The sequence below is a fragment of the Gracilinanus agilis genome, chromosome 3 (assembly GCF_016433145.1).
Source record: "Gracilinanus agilis isolate LMUSP501 chromosome 3, AgileGrace, whole genome shotgun sequence".
Lineage (NCBI taxonomy): Eukaryota > Metazoa > Chordata > Mammalia > Didelphimorphia > Didelphidae > Gracilinanus > Gracilinanus agilis.
In genome coordinates, this window is record NC_058132.1 from 32,042,480 (window position 1) to 32,066,317 (window position 23,838).

At 44.7% G+C, this 23,838-nt stretch overlaps 2 protein-coding genes across 2 annotated transcripts in view; one reads left to right on the plus strand and one right to left on the minus strand.

Annotated features, from left to right (window-relative positions):
• The window catches only part of CFAP74 (cilia and flagella associated protein 74), a 56,683-nt gene extending 52,827 nt beyond the window's left edge, over positions 1-3,856 (minus strand). The window contains 2 exon segments of the mRNA XM_044668643.1: positions 3,548-3,619; positions 3,702-3,856. Of these exon segments, the coding sequence (XP_044524578.1) occupies positions 3,548-3,619; positions 3,702-3,856 (227 nt within the window).
• A 9,924-nt stretch (positions 3,857-13,780) lies between these two features.
• Positions 13,781-23,838, plus strand: part of GABRD (gamma-aminobutyric acid type A receptor subunit delta) — a 41,615-nt gene continuing 31,557 nt past the window's right edge. Inside the window, exons 1-3 of the mRNA XM_044668644.1 lie at positions 13,781-13,794; positions 16,394-16,564; positions 16,938-17,099. Coding sequence (XP_044524579.1) covers positions 13,781-13,794; positions 16,394-16,564; positions 16,938-17,099 — 347 coding nt within the window. The remainder of the gene's footprint in view (positions 13,795-16,393; positions 16,565-16,937; positions 17,100-23,838) is intronic.

Below are 23,838 nucleotides of genomic sequence, written 5' to 3' on the forward strand. Positions count from 1 at the left end.
CTTTTCCTTTTCCTTTCCTTTCCTTTCCTTTCCTTTCCTTTCCTTTCCTTTCCTTTCCTTTCCTTTCCTTTCCCTCCCTTCTCTCTCTTTCCTACCACTCCTTTCCTTGCTTCTTTCCTTCTTTCATCCCTCTCTCTCTTTCCTTTTCCAACTTTTCTTTTTCCTATTTTCTTTTTGTTCCTTCTCCTCTCCTTATGCCATAGGTCTCTTGGTCTCTTCCCTTCCCCAACTCCAGCCCTGCTTTAAGTCCCTGGTGCTGCCCTGCAGGCTTAAAAGGGGCTACAGTTCTCTGATCCATACCATTCTCAGAAATTCAGCAAATGGTGTCTATGTAAGACTCTGTATTAGTTCAGGATGAACAAAAACAAAGAAGCCACACACACACCCTCAGCCTAACTGCAGAAATTGGCCCATCTCCAGTGTATTGTTTACTCTTTATATAACTCTGGACTTGTCATTTAACCTCAGGACTTGATTTTCCTCATTTCTAAGATGTAGTGGTTGCCCTATGTCACTTTAAAGTCCCTTTCATTGGGTTTAAATGTGGCCTCAGACTCTTCTTAGCTGTGTGTGACCCTGGGCAAGTCACTGACCCCCCAATGCCTAGCCCTTATCACTCTTCTGTCTTGGAACCAATGCACAGTGTTGATTCTAAGATGGAAGGTGAGGGTTTAAAAAAATGCCAGCTGGAAATCCTATTATCCTGATGGTAGAAGGAAAAATAACCCTCAAGCCAGGATACAAGGAAGAAATGGATACATGAAAGGGAGAAGTCCAGAACAGGGTTGTGAAAAAGATCAAGAGGGCCTTCATGATATCTAAATTGGGCCATGAAGGACAAGAGGAAGTGGGAAGCTGTGAGAATGCAAGGATATAGTTCATTCTTTGCACACAAAAAGTCATGAGCAGGAACAGAGAGGGAATGGCAGGGGACAGGATGAAAATCAGCCAGAGAGAGGAGTCCATCTTTACCATAAGGGAGACTATAAGCAGGAAATAATAATAATAACAGCTAATATTTATATAGCACCTATTATGAACCAGGCTCTGTGCTAAGAGCTTTTTGATCTTCACAACAGCCCTGGGAGGTAGATGCTATTGTTATCCCCATTTTACAGTTGAGAAAACTGAGGCAGACAGAGATTAAATGACTTGCCCAAGCTGCGTCTGAGGGTCTAAGGCAGGATTTAAACTTCCCAGCACTTTATCCACTGAGCCACCTAGTGATTATGGCTAGAAAGTAGATTTTGGGGGATTCTGAATGCCAGTAATTGAGAGCTTATTTGAAGGTTCATTTAAAGTTTTTCTTGGGAGTGCTCTGGACTATCCAGGTGTGGTGGGAAAATGACTAGGGACAAGGTAAGAAGGCAAGAGGAACAATTGGGATGATGGCATGATAGGGCAGGAAGTGGATCTTAAGGACTTCAGCCAGGTAAAATGGAGGTGTGCCAGCAGGAGTGGAGAGGATGGATGGACTTCCTGTGAGATCTTCCAACTAATCCCCAATTAATGGACCTTGGTGATTAATTGGAAAGGGAGGGTGGGGTGAGGAGAGAGGAAGAAGCGTCCTTTGTATAGTGGAAAGAACTTTGAAGCCAAAGGACCTAGATTAAATCCCTGCTGCATCCTTCTAGCATCAGGTCTCATCCGATGTCACATATTGTGTTGGATCTGTTCTAGTGGGAACCCTTTGTAGTTGGACTAGAAGGATATTAGGGGCTTTTCCAACTCTCTGTTCCTCTAGCGACCACTAGGTGGCTCAGTGGAGAGGGTGGTGGGTTCAAATACAGCCTCAGACGCTTCTAGCTTGTCCCTGGGGAAGTTACTTAACTTTTCTCTGCCTACCTCAACTTCTTCACTTAAAAAATGGGGACTACAAATAGCAGGGTGTTTGTGAGGATCAAATGAGATAATATTTCCAAAGTACTTAGCACAGTGTACATAGTAGGCACTTAATGCATGATTGTTTTGTCCTTTACTATTAATTCCAGTGCCTTCCCTCTGTTCATTCATTTAATGTAAATTACTTTGTATATATTTACTTCCATGTTGTATTCTCCCCCTTCCCCCTCCCCCCCCATTATAAACTCCTTAAGAGCAGGAACTATCTTTTGCCTTTTTTTTTTTTTTTTTTTATCCCCAGGACTTAGCACAGTGCCTGGCATGTAGGGTTTTTGTTTGTTTGTTTTTAATAGATAGTTGCATCCAACTCTTCTGACCTCCTATGGGGGTTTCTTGCCAAAAAAAACTGGAATGGTTTGCCATTTCCTTCTCCAGCTCATTTGACTAATGAGGAAACTGAGGCAGACAGGGTGAAGTGACTTGCCCAGGGTCATACAGCTACCAGTGTTTTAAACTGGATTTGAACTCAGGAAGATGAGTTCCTGAGTTTATGCTGAGTATTCTATTCACTGTGTTGCCTAGTTGCCCCTAGTTACCTTCCATCTCCTCTAGTTTCTTTCCATCTTTTCTATGTCTTTACCCATTTATATACATGTCTTCTCTCTTCCCCCAATAGAATGCAATCTTAGAGATTAGGAACTAAATTTGTTTTTCTTTATATACCAAGTGCTTGCCTTAGCCCAATGTAAGGGGCAGCTAGAGCATAGAGCAGCACTAGGTCCAGAATCAGGAAGGCCTGAGTTCAACTCTAGCTTCAGACACTTACTAGTTGAGTGATCCTGGGCAAGTCACTTCACCCTGCTTGCCTCAGTTTCTCCATCTATAAAATGAGCTGAAAAAGGAAATGGCAAACCACTCCAGTATCTTTGCCAAGAAAACCCCAAATGGGGTCATCAAGAGTCAGATATAACTGAAATGACTCAACAACAACAACAACAAAAGCCCAGTATAAAAGCAGAATCTAAGCTTGTTGATTGACTGATCGTCCTGGACTGAAGGAACTCGGGTTGAGAAGCCTGGTGCAACCAAGAAAAGCCCCCTATCAGGAGTCAGAGAAAGGGAGGGCTAATGGAACTAAGTGAGTTCAAATTCTGCTTTTGTCTCTTAATCCCTGTGTGACTGTAGCCAAATTGGTTAACTTTTTGGGCCTCAATTTCCACATCTGCAAAATGGGAACGATTTTACCTAGAGGTTTACATAAAAGAGCTATTACGACATTCAAGTGAATTAAAAGATGTAAAGGTTTTAAAAAAAGTGTCGCCTCCCCGTGCCTCAGTTTCTCCATCTGTAAAACAGAGGCTTACTGCACAGTGCTTTGAGAAGCCGAACTGGGATTCTGGAGGGAGCATTCTCATTTAACCTCTCCCTAGATGCCTCAGTTTCCCCATCTGTAAAAAGAGAGGCTTGGACTCGATGAGCCCCCAACCCTCCCCGCTCTGGATCCCAGGGTGCTAAGAGCGGTCTTTCTTTCTCTCTACCTGGCACAGACAAGCGGCCACCTGGAAATCCTTCCGAGACGAGGCAAGCTGAAGGCCACCTGCGCGGGCCGCGTCCACGATTCCAGTCAAAGAAAGGACAGTTATGCAGAGGCCCCCGCCCGCCCGCGAAGCCAGCGGAGGAGCCCCGAGCGGCGCGAGACACTCACCTGGCCCACGCTAGCAACTTGCCCCGCGGCCTCAGTTTGTTGTAGGCGGAGCCATGGCAACGGAAAGCTTCACTAGCTCCAGAAGGAGGCGGGGGCGGGGGCGGGGAGGGGGGAGAGGAGAGAACAGAGTCTCCCCTTTCTAGGCAAATGGCACATTCCAGCCAGAGTCCGGGGTCCCGCGGGGAGAGCCACATAGCGTAGCTGGGGCTGAGGCCGGGGTGGGGGTTGGTCAGAGGCAGGAGTCTGGGCATGGGCTACAGCTCCCACTCGCTTATGGCCAAAGGGCCGTCCTGAGTCCTTGAGCGTCATGTGGCCTTGACGACTCGGTGTCCGGGGTGGCATCGAGGTATCTGGCTGGGACAGAGTGGATGCCTCCGCGTCAAGTCCGTAGGATCCTTGCTGGAAGGGCGCTTCTTTTCACAGGGGAGGGAGCTGCGGCTCTGAGACAGGTTCAGTAAGAGCAGGAGCTTGATGAGGAGAGATCCATTCACTCTTTGGACTGGTATCCCCAGATATGGTTGGTGTTTGATAAACGTTTGTTCATGAAATGAGCAATAATATAGTTAGCCTCAGTTTCCTCATTTGTAGAATGAAGATAATAACAACATGGGGTGGGAGGATCAAAAGAGGTAACCCGTGAAATCTGTGCAAACCTGGAAGCACTTTATATACATATATCTAGCACCTCTCTGTCAGTCTATCTGTCCAACTATCTGTCTGCCTATCTATTCATGCATCTATTCATCCAGTTAGCCACCCATCTCCCTATCTAGTCATCTATCCATTCATCTATCCATTGATCCATTTATTCATCCATCCATCCATCCATCCATTTGTCAATTCACCTATCCATCTGTCTATATCTATATATGCTAACTGTTGTTTTATATACACATATAAATATCTCTATATGCTGTTATATATTATACATATCGTGCTCTAAAGCTTATATTGCACTTTACATGTATTATCTCACTTGGTCTTCACAACAATTCTGCAGTATAGGTGTTACTATTATCCCCATTTTACAGATGAGGAAATAAAATGTTATGTTACACAACTTGTCCAAGCTCATACAGCTAGTAATAATAGCAAGGATCATGCAACTAAGTATCAGAGGGGGGAATCTAAAATCAGATCTCATTGACCCCAGCTCAGTGCTTTGTCCATTATATCACACTGTTTCTGAGAATCCCTCCCTTCCCCTGTGACACAGTCATGGTTACCCAACTTCATCTATAAGTCGTCATCTCTGACACCATTATCCTGAACCCAAAGGGCTTTCTCTGTCCCTTGTCTCGTTTGATCCTCCCAACCACCCCATAAGGGATATCACACAGATATCATTTTAACCATTTTGGAGGTGAGGAAACTGGAGTTTAGGGAACTCTCCTCTCTTTGACCCCACCACCCTTCCAGGTTCCTTAAATGTCTTGTCTTCTCCCATTAGGATGTAAACTTCTTGAAGGCTTGAACTAACATTTTTTGTTTTTATTTCTTTTGTCACTTAGTACAGTGCCTATAACATTTAATAAATGCTTGCTCTATCTATCTATCTATCTATCTATCTATCTATCTATCTATCTATCTNGCTTGCTCTATCTATCTATCTATCTATCTATCTATCTATCTATCTATCTATCTATCTATCATCTCTCTAATCACTCTATTTTATCTATGTCTCTATCCATCTCTCTACTTCTGTCTCTCTACTTTCTTTCTCTCTACTCTTTGCATCTCTCTGCTCTTTCTATCTCTATCCATCTATCTGTCTATCTATCTGTCTGTATGTCTGTCTTTCCATTGATCCATCTATCTATCTGTTTATCTATCTATCTGCCTATCTATCTATCTATCTATCTATCTGTCTGTCTGTCTGTCTGTCTGTCTGTCTGTCTGTCCGTCCATCCATCCATCCATCCCACCGTCTGTCTGTCTGTCTATCTATCTATCTATCTATCTATCATTCTATCTATCTATCTATCTATCTATCTATCTATCTGTCTGTCTGTCTGTCTGTCTATCTATCTGTCTGTCTGTCCGTCCGTCCATCCATCCCACCATCTGTCTATCTATCTATCTGTCTATCTATCTATCTATCTATCTATCTATCTATCTATCTATCTATCTATCTATCATTCTATCCATCCATCTATCTATCTATCTATCTATCTATCTATCTATCTATCTATCTATCTATCTATTTATCTGTCTGTCTGTCTGTCTGTCCGTCCATCCATCCCACCATCTGTCTGTCTGTCTATCTATCTATCTATCTATCTATCTATCTATCTATCTATCTATCTATCTATCTGTCTGTCTGTCTATCTATCATTCTATCTATCCATCCATCTATCTATCTATCTATCTATCTATCTATCTATCTATCTATCTATCTATCATTCTATCCATCCATCCATCCATCCATCCATCCCACCATCTGTCTATCTATCTATCTATCTATCTATCTATCTATCTATCTATCTATCTATCTACACAAACTTCTGTAGATATTGGGGAGATTCTGAAACTAAGTTATTTACTGAATGCTTGAATTGATTCTTCAGATTAATATACAACTGTTTGCAGGAGGGAGCAGTGTTAGTCTCTGACCATGTGATTCCCCTTCTCCCCAGAGCAATTGATGAAATCACAAAAAGGGGGCAGATCTACACTGAAGCCCTGTTTATTCCTTTACAAAATGTGAAGATGTTTCCCTGATAGAATTGGAAGGGCGGATGGGGCAGCTAGGTGGCACATGGGATAGAGTGCCAGGCCTAGAGTCAGGAGAACCTGGATTCAAGTTTGATCTCAGTCCTAGTCATATAACTCTGGGCAAGCAACTTAACTCCAAAGACCTAGCCCTTCCAGAACTGATACTTGTATTGATTTTAAGACAAAAGGTATTTGACAGATGAGGAAACTGAGGCAAACAAGGTTAAGTGACTTGCTCAGGATCACACAACTAGTAAGTGTCTGAGGATTGATTTGAACTTGGGTCTTCTTGACTCCAGTCCTGGCACTCTATCCATTGTACCACCTAAGTCCCCTGATATTTCCTTCTCCAGCTCATTTTACAGATGAGAAAACTGAGGCAAACAGGGTTGTCACTTGCCCAGAGACATCTAGCTAGTTAGTGTCTGAGGCTGAATTTGACTTGGAAACACTCATGTTCTTGTGCCACCAATAGGAACTTCATTATCCAAGGTTGCACCAGCACCTCCTCTGTACCCTCTGCTCTTGGAACCCCTCTGTTTGGAGGGCAAAGAGGGAAGTTCTTTCCTAAGCCTCCACTTAAGGGAAGTAACTAGGCCAGCCATTTCTTTTTTGCTCCCTCTCTCCCTCCGTCCCACCCAGTGTCTCTCTTTGTCTCTCTCTGTCTCTGTCTCTGTCTCATATTTATAACCCCCCTCTTGTGTTCAGCACAGTATCTGGCATATAGTGGTTGTTTAATAAATGTTTACTGACTAACACCTACTATGCACAAGGCATACATAGTCTATCTCTCTGAATGAATTCTCCAGAGCAATTAAAATGAATTCCTTCCTTCCTTCCCAACCTTCCTTAAATCTGTCATTTCCCTGCTGTGGGTACCCCCTGCAGTAAGACAAATCACACTCCCTCTTTGCTTCCTTCTCATGAGTGACTTTCATCCATGCTTTGCCCCAAATCTTCAGTATAGGAGCTTATTAGAGAAGTAAGCTCTTCGGAGAACTTCTTATAAAATTATTCAAATGTGACTAGAATAGAATGCTGACATGTAGAAAAGCTTTCAAGTTTGCAAGAGCTGAGGAGAGGATACCAATCCAGCTTTGAAGGCAGGAGGACCTGAGTTCCAGACCTGCTGCTGACACAAACTGACCATGTATCCCTGGATAAGTCACTTAACCTCTTAATGTTTCAGAGCAAGTCAAAGGAATAATAAACTGGAGGAATTCCATGTGAACTGGAAAGACCTCCAGGAATTGATGCAGAGTGAAAGGAGCAGAGCCAGAAGAACATTGTACACAGAGACTGATATATTATGGTAAAATCAAATGTAATGGACATCTGTACTAGCAGCAATGCAATGACCTAAGACAATTCGGAGGGATTTATGGAAAGGAACACTATCCACATTCAGAGGAAGATCTGCAGGAGTAGAAACACAGAAGAAAAACAACTGCGTGGACACTTGGGTTGATGATAACATGATTGGGGATGTAGACCTGAAAAGACCACACCCATGTAACTATCAATAATGTGTAAATAAGTCTTGACTGACCACACCAGTGGAAATGCGAATTAGCTACGGCAGGGGAAGGGGGTGAGTAGGGGGATGGGGGTGTGTGAAGGGGGTGAAGGGTAAAGTTAAAACATGACTTATGTAACCAGGGAAATTTTTTCTAAAAATTAAAAATTATTTAAAATTAAAAAAAATATTTCAGAGCAAGTGTGATTTGCATTGAGGAGTTTCTTCAGCCAGGGATTCTCTCCCCCAGTAAAATCATGGGCTCGGATCCCCCAAATAAGGTTTCCGAAGCCTTTTAAAGGCATTATCTCATTTGATCAACAAACCTTTTTGAAACTTTCTGTCAACTTGATCTCTATGGTGAAAAAGCAGTTATTGGAGAATTGAGCATCCTGGACTGGGAATTCAATTCTGCAAGTATTTATTTACTCAGTGCCAGCTTTGTGCAAGTGCTGGGGATGCAAAGACAGAAATGTAAATGGTTCACATTCTATCAGGGAGAAACTATATATATATATACATATATAGTTATGTAGTTATATTATATAATATATATTACATATAAATATAAATATATATAATTTCTCCCTCACATACACGTGTGAGGGAGAAATTACATGTGTGTATGCATGTGTGCATGTGTGTATATTTTACACATATTTTATATGAGTTATTTATGTTTGTATATATGTGTATATCTATATAAGCTATCTATCTATAATTTATATGAGTTATATGTCTCTCTCTCTCTCCCTCCCTCTCTCTTTCTCTCTATCCCTCTCTAATTTATATGAATCAAAGAACTTATATTCTACCGGGGAGAAATTCTATATATGTGTATGTATATATATAATTTATATGAGTTATTTATGAGTGTATATATGTGTGCATCTCTCTCTCTCTCTCTCTCTCTCTCCTCTCTCTCTCTCTTCCTCTTTCTCTCTCTCTCTCATTTATATGAGTTATTTCCTGGACTCGGGTATAATGAAAAATTCTGATATTTGGGAGGATTAAGAAAGCATAGTATCCAAGGTGACACGGAGAGTGAGTCCTAATGGGGGTCAGGAATTCCAAAAGGTAGAGGTGCGGAGGGATAAGCTACCTGGCAAAGAAGAGGGAATGAGTAGTATACAAGTAGCAGGGAGTAAGTCTCTTTGATAGGATGGAAGGCTCAGTTGTTTCAGTTGGATCTGACTCTTCATGGTCCCATTTGGAGTTTTCTTGACAAAGATATGAGAGTGGTTTGTTATTGCCTTCTCAAGATCCTTTTACAAATTAGGAAACAGAGGCAAACAGGTTTGGTTAAGTGACTTGCCCAGGGTCACACAGTAAGAGAGTAATGCTAGATTTGAAATCAAGTCTTCCTGATCCAACCCCTGGTGCTCTACCTACTACATCACCCAGGTGCCCAGGAGAATGCTTTTGTCCACTTGTGTCCAACTCTCCATGACTCTTTTGTGAGGTTTCTTTACAAAGATACTGGAATAGTTTGCTGATTCTTTCTCTGGTTCCTTTTACAAATAAGGAAACTGAGGCAAACAGGGTTAAGTGTTGTGCCAAGGTTATCTAAAGATAAATTTGAATTTAGGTCTCCTGACTCCAGACCTGGCATTCTATCCACCTAGACTCAAATCTGACCTCAGTTATGTGACTTTACCACAATTGCCTAGTCCTTACCACTCTTCTCTTAGAATTGATCCTAAGGCAGAAGGTAAGGATTAAAAAAACAAAGGATAAATTGGAAATAAGAGAGAGAGAGAGCACAAGGGTGGAGGCTATATTAACAGAGCAAAGGACATGAGTCCAACTATGGAGTATAGTGGACCACATTTGGGAACGGAGTGAATGTGGTAGGTGAGTTGGTCAGGAATGATTCTGAAATTACAAATCTGCTTGACACTAGAATGATGGTGGTGTGCTTCACAGAAAAAGGAAAAGGAAATGGTATAATATATGATTACATTCTTTCTTCAGAACTCTGCAATGAGCATAATCCCGGCCCCTAGATCCAAGCTATTAACAGGGCTCAGTCCAGAGCAATAACTTTCCCTTGCTGAGTGCTGAAATCTCAGGCAGCCAGTTTTCTGGGTGGTTTCCATTTTTTTTTTAATCCTGTCAATTTAAATGAATGCTTCTTTGAAGTGGAATGTTTTTCCTTTCGTGATGGACAGCCCTTTTGTTAATGAATGTTAAATCACGTTGAACATTTTCTGGTGTATAAAAGAATTCAAATTGTCTCTCCAAAAACAGAAAAACCAGAAGTAAAAATTCAGACCTCCACCATGTTAAACAAGAATGATTAGGCACAGGGCTTTGTTTAACTGTGCAGGGAACGAGCGGGCCATTTTCCATTAGGCAAACCTGCTGGGTTAGTTCTCAGGAATCCTTAGAAACCTCCAGCAGAACTAACGATATTGCAATGATGACGCCAGTGGAAGGGAAAACAATGGTAAAAGGCAGTTAGGTTCAAGTGAATTGCAAAGGGCAGCCCTGGATACTGCTAGGGAGTGAAACGCGCATGTGTTGTCAGACACAGCCGGTCAGTTGGGTTGGTTGTGTTTTGCCACAGGGCTTTTTTGCAAGGGAGGATTCTGTGGTGGTGTGGCATATTGGGAGAGCCAATCCAATAAGAATTTGTTAAATACCTACTATGTGCCAAGTATAGTGGGGATACAGGCAGGAATAAAAGACTCCAGGGGCTTATATTCGAATCTAAGGGGAAACATCATGGATATGATCTTTTGTGGAGAGTGCTAATAACTGAAGGGCTCATTCATGGCTATCATATTCACGGAATTAAAACTCCCCTTGAAGGGAACTAGGGATTCTAAGAAGCAAAAGGGTAAGGAGGGAGAGCATTCCAGGCAGAGGGAACAGCTGCCTCTGGATAATCCCTGACTGATTATGGAGTGCTGAAGAAAAATGTGGTGGAGCATTGCATCCTGAACCTTATGTATTATCTCACTTGACATCTTGCACACGGTCCTTTAGAGAAGCCTATATTTAAATGGCCCTAGTCAGGTTTCCCAGCTCACTCGAACGGGATGGATTTCATCTAATAGATAGTTGCTAAGGGTTAATGATTGCATTCTGTCTATATTTCCTTCTCCTCTGTCAGTCCCTTTCCTAATTGGTGCATCTGCTGAGGAACCCATCAAGACAGCCCAGTGCTTTAGCGGAGGGACGGGTGTCACATTTAGCTAATACAATTTCCTTTTTGTGGCCCAGCCAAGGGCTTACCCTGTGGTGCTGGCCTCATGACTCACCACCATCTCTCCAGATGGGGCACGGGCTCTCTGGGGCTGATGCTGTGAATCCGGGCCAGATTGTCTCTCCAGGGTGGGCAGCAGCAGGTTTTTGTCCCCCTTCTCTCTCCCATCCTTCCTTGCCCAACCTCCCCATCCCCATTCCCTCCGAGCACACAGCAAAGTGATTATCCCCAAGAAATGCCATTTAGATACATTTATGTATGTATATTTGCAATTCACCTCCCAGGAATCACAGTAAGGATCTATTTCCCCAAATGTCACTCCTAATTTGGCTGCCCACAAGAGTGTTGAGTCAGGGAGTACCAGGGGCCTCTCTGCCTTCCAGGGCCAAATATTTGTGTCTCCTGCCTGACTCCATATGGTGAGATCCTAACACCTCATTGCACTCAGCAGAGAAGGAAAGGAATTGTTAGTTACAGTCAAGGGCACCTCCTGAAGGGAGAAGTCTGAGGATGTGAAAGCTGTTCACTGTTAAAGGAGCAATTGAGCAAAACTTGGGGGAAAATGCCCTCCACTAGAGAAATGAAAGAGAATGATTTGTGCATGGATGGGTGGGAAAAAATCTTCTTTGCACTGCATAGTGCCTAGAGGGAGCGCTGAGGTGGAGGGGTGCAGGGAGGGAGTGGAATTGGCTGTCAAGAGGGGATGCTCAGGGCAGGGGAGATAGAAACCAAAAGCCATTTCCCTCAGAATCTGAAAGCCCCTCGTTCAGCAAGAGCCATCTGGGCTTGCTCTTTGTCTTGGCAAGGCTTCATCAAGGCTGGGTGTAGAGAGCAGGGCTCTTCTGGGCAGCCTATGGCTATCCCTGGAACTCCAGCAAACTGGAGAGTAAGCTGTCTCATTTACACTTTGAGGAAGAGGAAGAGAGAGGAGAAGGGAAGAGAAGCAAAGAAGCATTTATTTGGTAATTGTCTACCCAGCACTGTGCTTTACAAAGAGTACCTCATTTGATCCTCACAACCATGCTGGGAGATAGGTGCCGTTATTTATTATTACCCTCCTCATCTTTTAATTGAGGAAACTGAGGCAGACAGAGGTTAAGTGACTTGCTCAAGGTTGTGCAACTAGTAAGGTGTTTTATTTTTCATTTTTTTTTAACTCTTACCTTCTATCTTAGAGTCAATACTGTGTCTTGGCTCCAAGACAGAAGAGTGGTATGGGCTAGGCAATGGGGGTTAAGTGACTTGCCCAGGGTCACACAGCTAGGAAGTGTCTAAGTCCAGATTTGAACCTAGGACCTCCCATCTCTAGGTCTGGCTCTCCATCCACTGAGCTACCCAGCTGCCCCCAACTAGTAAGTTTTTGAGACTGGATTTTAACTCAGATCTTCCTCACCCCAGCCTCAGTGCTCTATTCAGTTTTACACCTACCTGCCTTGTGACAAAACAAAAGAGCAGCCCTGGCCTGAAGGATGACTGGATATTCTGCCTTATAGATTGGAATCAGGGAAGATTCGGGTTAAATAAGACTTTAAAAAAACAAACAAACTTTACTTTCCCTCTTAGAATCAATACTATGTATTGGAAGAGTCATAAGGGATAAGCAATGGGGATTAAGTGACTTGCCCAGGATCACACAGCTAGGGAGTATCTGAGTCTAGATTTGAACCCAGGCCTTCCATCTCTAGGCCTAGCTCTGATTCCACTGAGTCAGTCATCTACCTGCCCCCTAAATAAAGGGATTACTGATAGGATAGAGCCTGGGCTTGTGCTTTTATTGATATGGGGAACTTTCAGATGAAAAAATTCTTAGAGATGCTAAATTTATTAGCAAGGCTCTCTAGAGCACTATGAGGTTAAGTGCTCTTACCCTGCTAATATTATTGTGCTATTACAAGCAGTATGGGTTAGAGGTATGACTTGACCCCAAGCCTCCCTGATCCTGAGACCAGCATTCTCTCTGGCACAACTATGCCTCTCCCTGCTACAATTAAGAACTTTTCATAATTAATAAAATAAAAATAAATTTAAAGAATAAATAAGTATTTCAATGATCTGAAAAAAAAATAATAAATTTTAGAATTTCAGAGGCCATCTAATCCAATCCCCTCATTATACGGAAGAGGGTCCTGAAGCTCGGAAGGGTTTTGACTTCCCCAAAACTGAAATGAGAGCCCCTGGACTCCCAGGTCATGCCTTTCCCAGTCCAGCCCATCTAAGATCACCAAAGGGAAAGACAGGATAATTCAGAACTAGGTGTAAGGTCTTCCAGTCTGGGCCTCTTCTGGAGAGATTCACAAGCTTTTAGAGAGGCGATTGGCTCAGAAAGTAAAGGTTAGAGTCCACAGAGGGCCAGAGGGGATCTCTTCATTATTCCACATCCAGGGAAGTATTAAGTGAGCTGCATCTTCATTCTTCTCCAGGCTCCATTCTCTTACTTTCTCTCTCATGATGCCCCCCAGCATCCTTTGCACTCTGGAAATTAACCCTGCCTCGGTAGTCCCCTCCTCTGGACTCTCTCCATCTCTTTGGTCCCTTCCTCCCAGAACCTCCATTTTAAAGAAAGTGACCAGGTCAGCCATGTTTTCATTCTTTTCCAGACTCCATTCATAATTAGCTGACTTTCTCTATGGCTCCACTAGGGTTCTTCCCCTCCCTCCACACACGTGTCCCAACTTTTCAGCTTTCTTTTATATATTATTGCCTTCCCACTTTAGAATAAAGATCCCTTGAAGGAACAGATTATTTTTTTTGCTTCTCCTTGTTCGTATTTGTACTCCCAGCTCTTAGCCCCATGCCTGGCACATGGTAAATGCTTACTAAAGACTTCTTCATGGAACTTTGACATTCTGAAGATTTTCACAGCGCTGCCTTGTTCGAAGATATGGCATTCCATATTTAGATGCTAAGTTTGGTGCCTGGTCCAACACAATGTCCAAAAGAGCCATTCTCTTCATCTCACTGTGACATGTAGAAAGCAGAGATGTGGGTCACAGAATTCTCATTGGAAGGGACCTATACCATCTGCAATGAGTGGTCATTCAGAGACATCCAGGTGGCTCAGTGGATAGAGAGCCAGGCCTGGAGTTGGGAGGCCCTGGGCTCAAATCTAGCTTCAGACACTAGCTATGAGACCCTGGACAAGTCACTTAACCTCCATTGCCTAGCTCTTACTGCTCTTCTGCTTTGGAACCAATACTTAGTATTGTTACTACAATGGAAGGTAAAGGTTTTTTTTTTTAAAAAAAAGGCAGAATTATGATAGACTGGATGAAGGGAAGTAACATGTAACAAAGCTGGGGAGGTCTGTTGTTGTTCAGTTGAACCAGAGCTATTCCTGTGCTTCTCTTGTCAAGAATACCAGAGTGGCTTTGCCATTTCTTGCTCCAGTGGACTCAGTGAATCCTTTTGTCAGGCAATCAGAGGGTAAGTGACTTGCCCAGAGTCACACAGTTAGGATATATCTGAAGCTAGATTTGAACTCAGGTCTTCCTGACTCCAGGTCCACTGCATCAAACACTGCAAGTTATGAAGGACTCTAAGTGACAGAGGAAGGTATATTTAATAAAGGTTTTCACAAACTTACCAGAGGTGATAGGAAGACATTGAAGTTGACTAATTGGTGGGAGCAGGGAAGCTATGACATGGTCAGATTTTTGGTTGACAGCTGTGTGAAGAATTTGGATCGGAGGAGGGAGAGACTGGAGATAGAGAGATCAGGAAGCCATTGATGGTCCAGTTAAGAGGCAATGAGGGCCTGAAATAAGGCGGTGGTTGTGTGAGTGGAGCAAAGGGAATGAATTTAGAGATGTAGAGAAGGTAGACAGGCCAGGACTTGGGAAATGTTCTGATATGATGAGTGGGTGACTGGGAGGAGTCAAAGATGATGTCAAAGCTGGAAGCTGGATGACTAGAAGGATGCTTGAAAGTAATAGGAACACTGGGAAAAGGGAAGGGTTGTAAAGTGCCTTGTTTGGGGCATATTAATAGAGTTTGAGTTGCCTGTTACAGGACATCCAGTTTGAAATGTCCAACAGGAAGCTGGGGACTTGGAACTGGAGCTCAGAAGAGACTAGGGTGGGGACCCACATCTTTGCTTAGAGTTGAGAATTAACCTGCCAAATTAATTTAAACTGCACAGAGAAGATAATCAACTACTAAATTCACTTACCCCAATCTTATGTGTACCTTCAGGTTTTTTGTGGTTTTGTTTTTGTATAAAACCCTTAACCTTCCCTGTCAGGTCCAAGGCAAAAGAGTGTCAATGGCCAGGCAATTGGGGTTAAATGACTTGCCCAGAGTCACACAGCTGGGAAGTGTCTATGGCCAGATTTAAACCCAGGACTTGCTGTCTCTAGGTCGGGTTCTCTATCCACTGAGCCACTCAGCTGCCTCTCTTTTTTCAGTTTCATTTTGATCATTCTCATAGGAAACTCACTTTCTTTGTATAGAGGAGCCCAGAAGATTCTTCTTGGGAGACCCTGGCAGAGGACTTTGGGGAAAGGGTTGTTTGGACAGTGAAAAGGATTGGATCTGGATTCAGAAAACCTGAGTGGGAATCCTAGTGCTGCCACTTTCTGCCTGAAAGATACTGAGCAAAACACTTCACCTTATCTGTCAAATGGTGCAGGAGATGCCCTCTAAGGTCCCTCCCAGCTTTAGAGGGTGTAGCCCACAGCCCACTGGCCTGTCGATGGCTGTCACTTTCCTTTCTGGGCTTCATTGGGGCTGGGGGCGTGAGGTGGTTGCTGGTTTAATCAAATCTCGTTTTTCAGCCTCTTTGCCTCTGATTGATTATATAAGGCTTCGCAGATTGGTGATGCAAGTAGGACCGCTGAGACGGTTACTTCTTGGTTTCCAAGAGACTCATCTATCACCAGAGCCCGAGGGTGTGAAGATACCCACAGTATTAGGGCCACAGACGCTCTCTTTCTCGTTCTGACCCCTCTCTTGCAGGCAAGCTTCTCGCGGGAAATAATACAAGTCTGCTTTGTAAAAGAGAAAAGGGCATTCCCTAATCTCCATGCTCAGCTCCATCGAAAGGAAGTCATCCAGGGTGGGGGTGGGGGTGGGGGGAAGCAGCGACTACTTGTGTCTCTTCCCAGGAACACGAACGTCGAGAATGCTCTGATGCTCTAAGTTTAAACCAGGAGAGCAGCCTCCAGCCTCTCTGCTGCCGCTTATTCTGGGCGCCTGCCTGGTGCTCAGCTCCCTGGCAGCTAGAGGCTAACGCACCTGCCCTGGGCCGGCGCCTCAGGAAGGCTCTGCTGCTCCGTAGCTTCTTGCCACTGAAAGTGAAGGAGTCCGGTTGCTGGGGCGCATCCCACCCCACCCAGATCCTCTCCTCCCCTCCTTCCTTCCTTCCCGCAGCCAAAGCTGAAGCGAGGGATTCTCCAATTCCCCCCAGCTCCCTCCTCCAGTACGAACAGAGCGTTCCCCGCGTCCAGGTGAGCTCAGTCCTCAGCAAGCCCCGCTGCCCAGGGCCCCCAAGCCTGCACGGGGGACGTCGTCCCCACGTGCGAGGCGAAGAAAGGACGTGGAAAGGGGAAGAAGAGAAAAGAGTTGGGTCTGAAACCAGGTGAGTCCGAACCCGTAGGGGAGCTAGCCCTGAGGCCACTTGTGGGGTTGAAAGAATCCTAGAAGGAGCTCGGACCCTGGTCCTCACCGGGGCGGGGATGGAGTAAGGAACTGAGTCTTTCACACTTTGGTTCCGCTGGCTCGGACCAGATCCCCAGCCCGCCCAGGAAAAGCAGTCTCGGGACCGCTAATTGGGGGCTGAGAGCTAAGAGGGACGGCGGGGGCTGGGCGGGGCAGGGCTGGTTGCGCCCTTGCCCTTGGAGCCAAGGAGGCAGGCACGTGGGGCAGCGCGAGGCGGGCAAGGGGGCGGGTCGACAGGCCCCGTCTCCCCTCCTCTCTTTCCCTCCCTCCTAACCGCGGCTTTCCGCCCCCAGAGCTCACTTTGCTCGCAGTCATGGGCTCGGCTCACCTGCCGCCTCCGAGCGTGCCGCCCCTGCTCACAGACGCCTAACTCCGGCAGCCAGCGAGATGGAGGCGCTCGCCTGGCTCCTGCCCCCGCTCGTCCTGCTGTGCGCCCAGCAGCACAGATGCACCAGGTAAGCGCGCCAGGCGCGGACTCCGTCCCTCTCCCTCTCTGCCTGCGGGTGTGGGTGCGGGTGCTGGAGCGGGTTGGGGGACACTGGCGCCTTCCAAAGCTCAGAGTGAAGACCAGAGCCGGGGCACGGAGAGGGAGCAGGTCAGGGCTCTTCAACGTGCTCCCCTTGGTTCCCTCCCCTTGGGGTTTTGTGGGAAGGCACCTCCAAAAGACCAGACCCCAACCGTCCACACCTGTCCTCCGAAACCAGCCCAGAGATCCTTCCGAGGTGATGGGGACGTCGTCTTTCCCAATTTTCCCCACCCTTCCTACCCTCGACGGCCATTTGGAGGGCTTAGCAACCTGGGTCCGTGGCTTGACCCTGATAGGTCCTCTTAGGTGCGGAGAGTGACCTGGAGCTCCAGACCTGGGCTGCGCTCCGTGAGAGGCAGCAGCACCTCGATCCAGCAGCCTGAGGAAAAGTCTACCTCCATACCTCCTGTAAGGGCGCTGTCCACGACTCTCGGTTCTGAACCAGGGTGCGCTGAGACTGCCTGGGCGACAGCTGGGAAAAGATGTAGGGGGGCGGCCTTGTTTCTCTATAACAAGCTCATACTTCCAAAGGCCCACGTCTCCTCCCTTGCTTCTGGGTTGGCTTAACCGTGGGAGCCTGAGGCTGGGAACTTTCCAGCGTTCACATCCCTTAGAAACTTCTGGGCTCCCTGACCCCATCCCCACCTCTCTGCCTCCAGCACGAGAAATCAGAGCCCTGCAGAAGATTCCCTGTCCACTAAGGGCAGAACTCAAATAAACGAGCTTCCTTGCGGCAAAGAGGATCTGGGTTACAAGCATGGCAGAATTTTCTCTCCCCGGTAAGGTTGTGATAGACTGAGGCGATGGAGAGGCCGTGAGGAATCCCCCTTTCCAGAATCCTTTAAAAAGAGGGTGATCACTGGACTGCCTAGAAGAGGAGATCATGGAGAAGTGACTTCTGAGATGCCCCTGTTAGCAAGAAGAGGCGTCTATAGGGGAATTTGGATAAACTCCTTTTCTATTGTGGGTCTCTATGGGCAGGATGAGAGCAGCACCTAGGGGAGTGCTAGGAAGCCCCTTGCCTAGCTTTAGGACAGATTTGTGGGAGACACAGAGAGGAAGAGAGGACAGCAGGGACCTCTCAAGTGGCAGCTTCCTGCCTCAGCACTATTTTTGATTCCCGAGGCTGGTTAATTGGGCATCGTGCTTTCCAAGCAGATCTTTTCTTGAAGAGTGAGAATAGCCTGGCCTGTACTCTGAAATCCGGGGCCCCTCCACTGAGTCTCCCCACCTCCCAGTCAAACCACTGGACACAATGACTGAGACTATATCTTCAAATTTAAGAAATATTTTCAGAAAACCGACTACTATGGGAATGAGATGTTGGTGAGAAAGGTATCAGAGAAGGACAATGAGCCAGGGTTGGGGGCTTTAGAAGACAGGTGAGAAATGCCAGATCAAAAAATGGGTCATTCTTTCACTTTCTTCCTTTTTTTAAACCTTTACCTTCCGTCTTAGAATCAAAACAGTATATTGGTTCCAAGGCAAAAGAGCAGCAAGGGGCTAGGCAAAGGGGGTTAAGTGACTTGCCCAGGGTCCCACAGCTAGGAAGTGTCTGAGACCAGATTTGAAATTAGGACCTCCCATCTCTAGGCCTGGCTCTCCATCCACTGAGCCACCCAGCTGCCCCCACACGTTCACTTTCATGATGGTCAACTCCCTTCTTTTGAAAGTGGATCTGATAGGCTGACATTTTAGAAAGTTAAAAAAAAAATCCAAAGTGACTAAAAAAGATAATTCTGTGCCTGTGTGTGGTCACAGCCAGTGTGAGAGAGACAGAGACTGAAGAAAGAGGGGAACACAGAGCTAAAGAGGCAGAGAGGGCAAGAAAAGAGAGGCAGACACAGGCAGATGGAAAGACAGCATGGGGCAATAGAAAGAGCATAGGACCAGGGGCCAGGGGTCCTGGGCCTCTAGCTGTGTGACCTTGGGTAGGTCACTTCTCTCTGAATCTCAGTTTCACATCTATAAAATGAGGAGGTGGATTACATTTGCTCTGAGGTCCCTTTTATCACTGAACATCTAAAATAAGAGCAAATGGTGTCACTGTCGACTATTGAAAAGCTATTGCTTAGAGCAGGGAAGAGGTTCTAAACTCTGGAGAGTCAGCAAGGTATTGTGCATAGATCACTGAATGTGGCAGCAGGAAGGCTTGTGTTTAGTGTGACCCCCCCCCCCCTTTGCCAGTCCCTTAATCGCTAGGAGCCTCGGTTTCCTCGTCTGTAAAATGGGAATATGACACCAACTTCCTAGGGTTGTTATGAGGATTAAATGAAATAATATTCATAAAGAACTTGATAAACCTTAAAGTTCTATGGAAGTGTGAGCTATTACTATTACTATTCTTCTTCTGCTGCTGTAGACCTAAAGGTTACGTGCTTCTTGTGCCTCCAGGATCTTTTCTGTAAAGAACTTGCTGCATTTTTCCTCACATCAATTAACCTTTCTTTCCTGCCTCTCACCCTCCTGTCCCCATCATCTCAATGTAACAGAAAGGAGCAGAGAACAGGGGCTCAGCCATAATTGTATGTATTGAGAGCCGAGGAGACTGCTACCAGGGTGTCTGAGAAAGAAAAGTGAAAGGCCCCGCCCTAGGCATGTGGGAGAAGGTTCTAGCATCCCTTACTCCTATTCCTATTAATAGGAGTCATGCTGGTATCATCCCTAAGCCGGGGGGCTCCTGACTGTACAACTCAGTTCTGAATTAGCATTTCATTCCCTGATTAAAAATCAGAGCATTCTTTCTTCAGTTGGAAACCCATAGTTTTAAAACAATCCTAGTCAAAGCATATACAATTATTTCCCAGGGACAGTAGAGTCAAGGCTCAGTCTTCTGCTCTGAGTTTTATAATTTATGTCAATTCAACTCAATTTCATGTGCATTTTATGAGTCTCTCCTATGTGCTGGCCTCTCTACATGGTATCATGCTTAATGGGATCACTGAGTGGGTAGCATAGGAGCTGAGAGGTCTCTGTGGCTCACAGGCATTCATTCATTGTCCAAGGAAGGAAGGAACCAAGCATTTATTATTGAACACCTACTATGTGCCAGGCACAATGCCAAGTGCTTTACAAATGTCTCATTTGAATCTCACAGTATCCTGGGAAGTAATTGCTGTTATTAGCACCACGCTACAGCTGAGGAAGCTGAGGCAAAGGGAGGTTAAGTAAATCGCTCAGTCAGAGCTGTCTGAGGCTGGATTTGAACTCAGGTCTTCTTGACTCTAGGCCAGTGCTCTATTTACTATGCCATGAAACTGCTTCTAGGTGTTAATAAATGTTAGTTAATAAATGACCTATTTATTATGCTTGCTGTATACCAGACACTGTGTTAGGTACTGGGGATTTAGAAACGAAAAGTGGTAGTCTCTATTCTTGAGAATTTTATATTCTAGGATGTGTGTGTGGAAGAAGAGTATATGTGCAGATAAGTAAATACATAATATTCTTGTTGTTGTCCACTCATTTAAGTCGTGTCCAATTCTGTTTTCTTGGCAAAGATACTGGAGAGGTTTGCCATTTCTTTCTCCAGCTCATTTTACAGATGAGGAAACTGAGGTAGAGAGGGTAAAGAGACTTGCCCGGGGTCACATGTCTAACTCTTTGTGATCCCATTGGGAGTTTTCTTGGCAAAGATACTGGAGTGGTTTGCTATTTCTCTAGCTCATTTTACAGATGAGAAAACTGAGGCAAACCAGTTGTGTGACTTTTCATGATCCCCTTTGGGGTTTCCTCAGAGATACTGGAGTTGTTTGCCACTTCCTTTTCCAGCTCATTTTACAGATAAGGAAACTGAGAAAAACAGAATGAAATGACTTGTCCAAGGTCCCACAGCTAGTAAGAATGAGGCCAGATTTAAACTCAGAAGATGTGTCTTTGTGATTCCAGGTCTGGCACTCTATCCACCATGCCGCCTAGCTGCCCCCTCCCCATACAAAATATATGCAAAGTAAATGAGAGGTAATTTGACATAGTACTAGGGGTATTGCACACAGTAGAACCTGCCCTCCAAAATACCCTCCTCCTGATTTTCTACCTTGGTTAAAGACTTTGTGTTGACTCATCTCAATTCTGCCCCTCTCGGCCTCAGTCCAGTGGAGGGAGGCATTTATTCACTGAGATGGACTCTCCTTACCCACAGTGCTTTCACTTGGGCTTGCATTTTTTCAATAAGCATTTATTTGTTAAATGTCAGATGTCAGATGAGAGGCAGTGTAGCATAGTGGATAGAGGACCTTAGAAGGGAGAAGATGTGGGTTCAATTCCTATTTTTGACATAGATCATCTGTGAGACTATGGGCCAGTCATTTCATTTTTCAGCATTTTTCAGCAACTTTCCAAGACTAGAAGTTACAAAGAAGTTGTTGATCTGTATTGATGGAGGAAAGGAGTTTCCATGCAGTTGGTTCCATATATTGATAAAGTCCAAGGTTTAAACAAAAAGAAAATACATCAAGGGGAAACCAGGTGACACAGTGGATAAAGAGCAGGTCTCAGTTTGGGAGGACCTGGGTTCAAATACGGCCTCAGACACTTCCTAGCTATGTGACCCTGGGCAAGTCACTTAACCCCTAGCCCTTGTTACTCTTCTGTCTTAGAATTGGTGCTAAGACAAAAAGGGAGAGGTTGAAAAAAAGAAAAAAGGAAAAAGAAAACATGCCAGATATTGGGCAAGATAAAAAATGAAGCAGTCATTGTCCTCAAGGGGCTTACAGCCTACTGGAGGAAGCACAAATCTACAGATAAGTGCAGCAGGGCTCACCCATCACTCTTAATCCTCATTTAAACCATCTAGCAATCCATATGATAGGATTCCTGTGGTAGGGAAGTTCACACATAGCAGTGAATGTGGAGAAGAAGAGTGGGATAAAGGAGAGGAGAGGTGAGGAATCCAGGCGCATCCTCTTTCATGTTTCCTAGAGAAAGAACACTCTCTGAAGTCTGGTCTTCATCTCACCAATGAAAATAGGGGAAATTGATGAAAGCAAATGATAAGTCTCTCTGTTTTTATTTCTCTGCCCATCACCTTGGGTTAGCCAAGGACTTTTATGGCAGTGAGCTATTCCTGCATTGGTAACTTCCTAGGCAAGAAATCATTATTGGCCATTATCCTGCTTCACTCTAGGTGGTGAGTAGGTCTTTCTGCCTTTCCAGACTACACAGCTCTCCAGTCTCTTCTGGTAAGGCTGGTATCAAGCCCAAAGCAGGATCCTCAATCACTAATAAGTTCTGTAAAACACTAGAACGAATAGTGACAAAATTAACACAGGGGAAAGTGGGAACAAATGTGTGTATATTTGTATATGTGTCTGTGTGTGTGTTGATTGAGTGCAACCAGCTACTGCAGGAATGGGGGCTTTCCTCTAATTCCTTTTGATCACAGACTCCAGAGGAGAAAGGCCATCCAAGGTAGCTCCCTTGTCCCTGACTCAGAGCTATGGGAGGAACAATTCTCTTACAGCAACAAGGGCCATCTCAGCCAAACTGGTCCTCTAGGCTCACCACTCGATCTCACCCCATTCTCAACTGCATCATTAGCCTCTTCTTTCAGAGCCTTTGGAGAGAGATGAGCAGGGAAGCATAAATCAGATGCAAACGCAGATGTGGCCTCAAGACGGAGGTGATCCATCCTCCCATTGTTAGGTCTTGGAGTCCTCCTTCTAGTGAGAATTTTTGGTGAACTGTCCAGGGTCCTGATTTACTCATGACTTCATTGGCCAAAAGAGCACCTCGCTATGGTTATCTGGGCACTGGGTTGGATTCTGATGCAGGGTTACATAAACAAATATGAAATATACACAAAATTTATTCCAAGGATAGCTTTCTGGAGGAGAGCGAGGATCAGGGAAAATCAGGTTGGAGGTAGCATTGAACCAAACCTTAAAGGAAGCTCTCTGGTTCCCAAGAGATGGAGGTAAACATACAGAACAACCTCTGCATAGACAAGGAAAAGAGAAGAAATGATATCTGACACTCATATAGCATAGCACTTTACATATATATGTAGTGTTATTTATATATAATATGTGATTTATATGTAACAAATAATATATCTAATTTTTAATTTGAGCTTTACAATAATACTATGAAGTAAGTATTATCATCCCCATTTTACAGATAAGAAAGTCTGAATGATTTGCTCATGGTCACAGAGCTATGAAGTGTCAGAGACAGGAATTGAAACCTCAAAGTCCAGCATCAGTGACTTTTACATCCATACATCTGTACCACACAGCCACTCCCATAGGAGAACTATGAAAACCTTTATTGCTACCAATGGTAGTGAGCCTACTGTAGAAGACAGCAGGTTCTACCTAATTTTGAGTGATCTACACTCCATTGTTCCCAAAAGAAGAGGTAATAAAGAAATGGAGTGTGTATATGTTTATATGTATGTGTGCATAACTGCATTCACCGTTTTATAGTTTGTATGTTTGTCTTATTTATTTATTTGTTTTTTTAAAGCCTTACTTTCCACCTTAGAATCAATACTGTGTATTGGTTCTAAGACAGAAAAGTGGTAAAGGCTAGGCAATAGGGGTGAAGTGACTTGCCCAGGGTCACACAGCTGGGAAGTGTCTGAGGCCAAATTTAGGCTTGTATGTTTTTTTAAAAAACCCTTACGTTTTGTCTTGGTAGTAAGTATTGGTTCCAAAGCAGAAGAGTGG